The 6,611-nt window shown below is 56.6% G+C and overlaps 1 protein-coding gene across 1 annotated transcript; it reads right to left on the bottom strand.

Annotated features, from left to right (window-relative positions):
- Positions 1 to 5,117: 5,117 nt before the first annotated feature.
- GJA3 (gap junction protein alpha 3) lies at positions 5,118 to 6,410 on the bottom strand. Its single transcript, XM_006904810.1, has one exon. The coding sequence runs from the start codon at positions 6,408 to 6,410 to the stop codon at positions 5,118 to 5,120; it is 1,293 nt and encodes a 430-aa protein (XP_006904872.1).
- Between the last annotated feature and the right edge of the window lie 201 nt (positions 6,411 to 6,611).

Here is a 6,611-nt window from a genome sequence, read left to right on the forward strand (position 1 = left end):
GGCAGAATAGGTACCGAACCCAGCGGATGTAGCAGTGTAATTAACACCCAGCAACGCGAGCGAGCAAGCCGCAGCTTCATTCAACGACATGGGTAAGCCTCAGAGGCGAAGTTTGGATGGGATGGCCAGCCATGCGCCACGTCACGACGTTTTGGTCAACCACGGACCTCGTGTGTCCCGGACGATTACAATGAAGCTATGAGACAACGACGCCGCTGCCATGTGAACGTGCCCCATGTGTTCGAGTTTGCTGAAGCAGCGTGCGTGTTACCGGCCGCAGCCTCGCCTCGCACAGGTCATGTGTGCTGCGTCTGCTGGTGGCATCGTTCTCTTGTGCTTGATCACGTCTCGCCCTGTTTTGTACGGTGACAGGCCGTCCAGGCTGGCAGTCACGAGCAGTGGGCTGGACCACGCAGCCCAGGTGTGTAGGGGGCTGTACTGCCCAGGTGTGGGTAGTGCACTCTGTGATGCTGGCACAATGACCTAATCACCTAAAGACTCGCTTCTCAGAACGTGTCCCCGTCATTATGTGACACGCGACTGTATAAACACTGATTCCAGTTACGTAAAGTCCAAAATGCAGTTGTCCCTTGAAGGACACGGGTTTGAGCATGGGTCCACTTATATGCAGATTTTTTTCTAATAAAAACGTACAGTACTGTAAATACATCTTCTCTTACGATTTTCTTAACATTTTCTTCTCTCTAGCTTGCCTTATTGTAAGAATATGTTGTGTACTACATATGACATGCCAAATGCGCGCCGATTGACTGTCGCCGCTGTTACTAAGGCTTCCAGTCAACAGTCGTCGTTAGCAGTGAAGTTTGGGGCAGTCGAAAGTCACCCACTGAGTTTTGACTGTCCAGGGGATCGCCCCAAACCCCTGCATCACTCAAGGGTCAAGGAGGACGTGTCTAGGGATACACACATGTATTGTAAAACCGTAAGGGAAAATATTAGCATGGAGTTTTAGGGTACACGTGAACCCCAGTGGGGAGGGAGGGTCTCGAGATGCGGAACGGCCAAACAGGTTTAAATAATATCGTGTTTCTTGATCCAAATGGTGGACCCTCGAGTGTTCAGCTTTTACTTTCCTTTACACTGGCTAGATGGAGCTTATGTGTACTCCTCCGAGTGTGTAAAATATCGGGCCGTCCACGTGTAAAAGGCAGGAGCAGCACCTGCTGGGTGAGGCCCCAGTGGAGGCCAAGTTCTAGAGCTGCTGGGCTGTTAGCTCTCATGATGCCCAGCTGTACCGAACGTGCGTAACGCAGACGCCTCAGGCACTCCTGTGCCCTGGCCCCAGCCTCTGGACGACTTCGCCTTCTGGAAGGACATTGATTCTTCAGCATCGTCACAGTGGATGGCACTGCGCAGGCTGTGCAAGGTTGGCTTCGTCGAGGACCCCTGCCTGCAGCTGTGCCCTTTGCCACGTGAGCCCGGTAAAGAGGGAGGCTGATTTCCTGTGCCTCCCTCCCGAGCTGGCCGTGCTTTGGCCATGGGAAGCGAGCAGATGGGACACACACCGAGGCTGGACCACTTTCTTCTGCCCCACGGCCTTGAGAGCGCGGCTTGATCAGCCTGCTGGGGGTAGGGCCTGGGGGACAGAGCAAAGCCACCTAAGGATGGATGTGTCCCACGTCAGCAGCCAATGGCTAGCCACTGTCCACCGTCTCAGCGAACTCGGTCAAGATAAAAAGTCTGCCCGGACAACAGGCCAACGTGCAGGTGACCGTACTCTCGACCAGCATGGTTCGAGACGGTTGCATTTACGTGTCAGCTTCCCCAGGCCCAGGAGTGCCCGGATATGCCCCCCCCCCATAAGATTCTGGGTGTGTCTGGATGAGATTAACATTTGAACTGGTATTCTGCCTCCAGCAGGTGGCCCGCCCTAACCTGGGTGGGCCCCACCCAATCAGCGCAAGGCCTGAAAAGGACAAAAAAGCTGACTGTCCTGTCACTAAGAAAGAATTCTCCCGCCTGACGGCCTTTGAAATGGGACATTGTTTATTCCTGCCTTCAGACTGAGTTGACACAGTTCCCTCTCCTGGGTCCCGCCCTCCCACCGGGTGGGACCGCAGACCTTGGGACTTGTTGACCTACAGAGAAAATGTCTTATCTTTTATATCTACACACACACGGTCGACCCTTGAGCAACTCAAGGGCTAGGGCCTCAACTCCCGGTGAGCAGGTGAAGACCCCCGTGTTAACTTCTGACTCCCCCAAACTTAACCACTAACAGCTTCCTGTTGACCGGAAGTATTTTGTGTTATATGTACTGTAGGCCGCAGTCTTACGCTAAAGTAGCTTACTAAAAGGTCATGAATAAAGTCACAAGGCAGAGAAGATACACTTACAGTGTTTATTGCAAAAAAATCAACGGACCTGTGCAGTTCAAACTCATGCTGTTCCAGGGTCAACTGGGTATAGATATATATTTATAGATATGAACTCTCCTCCCCGCCAAAGAACCCTAATACACCACCCAAAAGTTCATTAACAGGTGCATGGACAGATAATGGGATTTTCAGCAATATGAAGGAACACTACTGAATCCCGCAACAACGGAGGCGAAGCTTGAAAACATGATGATGAGTGAAAAAGAGCAGACACGGAAGAGTTCGTACTGTATGTCTCCATTTGTATGAAATTCTAGAAAAGACTATCGTGTCAGGTAGCAGATTAGCGATTGCCTGGAGTCGGTGGTGGAGAATTGACTAGAAGGAGCACAAGGGACTTTTCAGAGGGATGAGAATATTTTTGATCGTGGCGAGACACCTTTGGCATGTCCCTGTTGCAAACACAGATTGTATCTTAATAAAGTTGATTCTGCAGAATTAGGCAGGCCTGGCAAGGGGATCGGCTTCTCTGATACCTTTTTTTCTGAGGCTCCAATCTGTGTCCGATGACGTGAATGTGGCTAAGCAGAAATCTACGTTTCATTCATTCAGCGATTCACTCATTCATTCACTCACCGGGGTACTCTTAAGTAAGTGCCTCCTACGTGCCAAGCCGCGGTCCAGGCGGATTTGGTCCCGGCCCATTCGAAGCACAGAGGGGCGGTCCTCGCTGTCCCCTGTCCGCTGCAAGGCAGGAAGGCCAATCCCTCCCACCCTCCGTGAGTGACGTGGCAGGTTAGAGGCTGGGCTGCGGTCAGGACACCGCGTGGTCTCCTCCCTCCCTGTCACACTTACTCAAACGCAACCCCCCGCACGTCTGGTTTCCGTATTTCACCCCAACTCCGTTCGCAGACATGCAAACCCGAGAGAGCAGCGTCATCTCCCTGGCAGGTTTCACCGGGGAATGTTAAAGGGAATCGAACAACAGACTGAAATTTCGTGCGGCCTTCAGCACAAACCGAAGAGGAAGAACTATTCGCATCGTGAGCTGGGTTCGCCAAACGGGTACCTTCCAGATCGTCAGCGTTCTCGGCAGCTGGTGTGCGTCTTGTCCGCACCAGCCCCCCGTTTTACAAAGGTGTTGATAAAACCTCATCTTGCGGCCAGCGTTTTCTGGCGAGCTTGCTTTTGTAGTTAGAGAATTTGGGGGACAAATTTGTTTCTTAGTGTCCCAGTCACGTTAGAATCACTTCCCGAATCGAGCGCCCATTCAAAGAGAAACGCTTCATCCTAGGATCGATGATCTGAATTTTGTCGAATGCACGGTATTTAAAGTTCATTTTATACGGAAGTGTGTTTTCTGGTGGCAGACATGACGATGCACCCGTTCCTGGTGACGCCCCACTGAAGGGCATAACGCCCCTCCCATCCCCCTACCCCCCCTCCCCCAAGACGCTGGCCATTCGCAAGGTCTGACGCCACCTGCAGAAAGGCTGTGAACGTGCCAGGGAGGGAGCGGGTCGCACGGGGGGCCCCAGGCGCTCTCAGCGCTCTGAGAACGGGAAGTCACAGTCTTGTCACCAGACTGTCCATGGGTCACAAAAGACTCATCGGAAAGTAAAGGGAGTCATAAAAAGGGACGGATCCGATGGAGAGGCTCCGGCGTCCGCAGAACGAGGGTCACCACACCGGGTGGCCGTTGGAGGTGGACAGCGTGACGGGGACCAGGCTCGGCGTCACCTCTGCTCGTGGGTCCACAGTGACCGATGATGGGCAGACAGCGGGGACACACACTCAGCCCCCTGGGACCGCCCCCGCCGAGGTCCCGGAGGCACTTAAGAGTCTCCCTGCGTCCATGGTATCCGGCGCGTGGTCACAGGTCGGGGTGGCGCGGGGCGGGGAAGCATCCCTTTGAAAGGGAAGTTCGGTCCTTACTGGGACTTACGGGGACGATGGAGCCCTCTCTCAGTCAGCATCCGCCGTGGGGGACCAAGCTTCCTTCGCTTTTCCTGAAAGGTAGAAAGTGGGGGCGTGGGCGTACCTGCCCAGCGCAAAGCGGGAACAGCGCTGAGAAGTCAGCGCAGAGGGTCGCCTGCCATGCTGGGCAGCTGTCAAAAACGACCTCGGCGTGGCCGCGTCCCCCGCCCGCTCTGTGCCCAGCCACCTCTGTGCCCTCGCCCCTGGATCTCGGCCTCTCGGGGGAGCTGCTCACTGTCACTTGTCATGGCGACACTTGGCTACCTGGGCTTCACATGCAATTTCGGAATCTCAAATGACACTGCACAGGCTTGCTCTCAACCTTTTTTTAGTGCCGTTGGCAAATATCCCAAATCCACTCAGCTCTGAGTTAAGAGTGTCAGACGGGAGGCGGGCCAGAGGCAGCGCTGGCCTTCTGGGCTGCCCGGGACGTGCACAGCCCAGGGGCAGGAAACTTAAAAGTCCCGGACTGAAGTGACGGCAGACACCAGACCCGCACAGGCGGCGGCTCCTGCACAGGGGCCAGGTCTGGGTGCCGGCGAGGCTGTGAAGGTCCTCAGAGGCCAGTAGCCCCTGCACCCCACTTCCCCCCGCCCGCCGTGGAAAGTGCCAGGTTCTCCCCACTGCACTGCAGCTCCAAGCACCGCACAAGGACACAGAACCTGACACGCCCCCCCGCCGGCCTCCGGCCCCCTCCCGCACTCTGTCACTCAGGGCTGTCTGTCTACCTGCTCCGCCGAAGTACACTTGGTTTGGGGTGCTAGAAAAGAGGTCATTATGAGCTGTCTGGGGCCAGAACCGCTAGATGGCCAAGTCACTGGGTCTGGCCCGACCGCCGCTGGCCTTGCTGGCCGTGCTTGACCGTCTGGGCTCAGCGGGGAGCAGAGGCGGCGCGTGCATATCCACAGGGGAGGTCACTGCCGGGACCCCCTGGTCGGGAGTCACTGCCAAGCTGCTCTCCCCCAAGCTGTGGCCATTCCCATTCTCCACCGGGACGGGCTCCTGGGGGGGTGGCTGGGGGCTGCCCGGAGGGGTCAAGGAGGAAGACGGGGACAATGGCGGGGGGGTGGCCTTCCTCACTGAGAGCTGCTGCTCGGCCTCCTGGGTGGCCCAGTTCTGCTCTGCCGTTAGCAGGTGTTGGCTGCTGTCATAGAATTTGTCAGGGTGGCCCTTCCCCTGCGCCTCAGACAGAGCTTCCTTGGTGACGTCTGTGGCTGGTAAAGGAGCCCCAGGATAGGCCCTGCTCATTGCCTGCCCCAGGGACGAGGCAGAGTGAGTGTAGTAAGGCGGGCACGCCCCAGTGCCGGTGGCTGGAGCCGAGAGGGAGGGGGGCAGTGGGCTCACGCCCCCCGGTTTCGCGGCCCCCAGCCTGGATTGAGGGGTCTCTACACTATAGTAGTTGGTCATACCCTGTTTAAGCTTCTTCCAGCCCAGGTGATAGATCTCCAGCACGTTGAGAAAGAGGGACAGGCAGGCCACGGCCAGCATGAAGATGATGAAGATGGTCTTCTCCGTGGGCCTGGAGATGAAGCAGTCCACGGTGTTGGGGCAGGGCCACCGGTCACAGCGGTAGAGTGGGTTCAGCTGAAAGCCGTACAGGAAGTACTGACCGGCGATGAAGCCCACCTCGAACAGCGTTTTAAAGATGATGTTGAAGACGTAGGTCCGGAGCAGGGCCCCGGCGATGCGGACCTTGCCCCGGTCGTCCCGCACCGGGGACCTGTCCCTCTGGCCACGGTCGCCGTCCCCGTTCGGCTGCTCCGCATCTCGCTCTTTCCTCTTCTGTTCCGTGCGCACGATGTGCAGCACGTGGCCCAGGTAGATGAGGGTGGGCGTGGACACGAAGATGATCTGGAGCACCCAGAAGCGGGTGTGGGAGATGGGGAAGGCCTTGTCGTAGCAGACGTTCTCACAGCCGGGCTGCTGGGTGTTGCAGGTGAAGTCGGACTGCTCGTCACCCCACACCGACTCCACCCCGGCTCCCAGCACCAGGATTCGGAAGATGAACAGGACGGTCAGCCAGACCTTGCCGATGACCGTGGAGTGCTCCTGTGCATTTTCCAATAGTCTCCCCAGAAAGCTCCAGTCGCCCATTGCTTCGGACTGCCAGCCTGTGAGGGAACATTGCCTGTTAATACGCAGGTAGCACAGGTGAGCTGCTGGACCACCACCCAAAGGTGTCACTGTGCATGGCATTTGGAATATAGTGTCACTGGGTGGCTGTCCTGCCATGTCCCTTGTGGGCTGTGCTGCAGAGCTCTCTGCAGGTGTGTGTGCATGTGTATACGCACGTGC

This window comes from Pteropus alecto, unplaced genomic scaffold (assembly GCF_000325575.1).
Source record: "Pteropus alecto unplaced genomic scaffold, ASM32557v1 scaffold80, whole genome shotgun sequence".
NCBI lineage: Eukaryota > Metazoa > Chordata > Mammalia > Chiroptera > Pteropodidae > Pteropus > Pteropus alecto.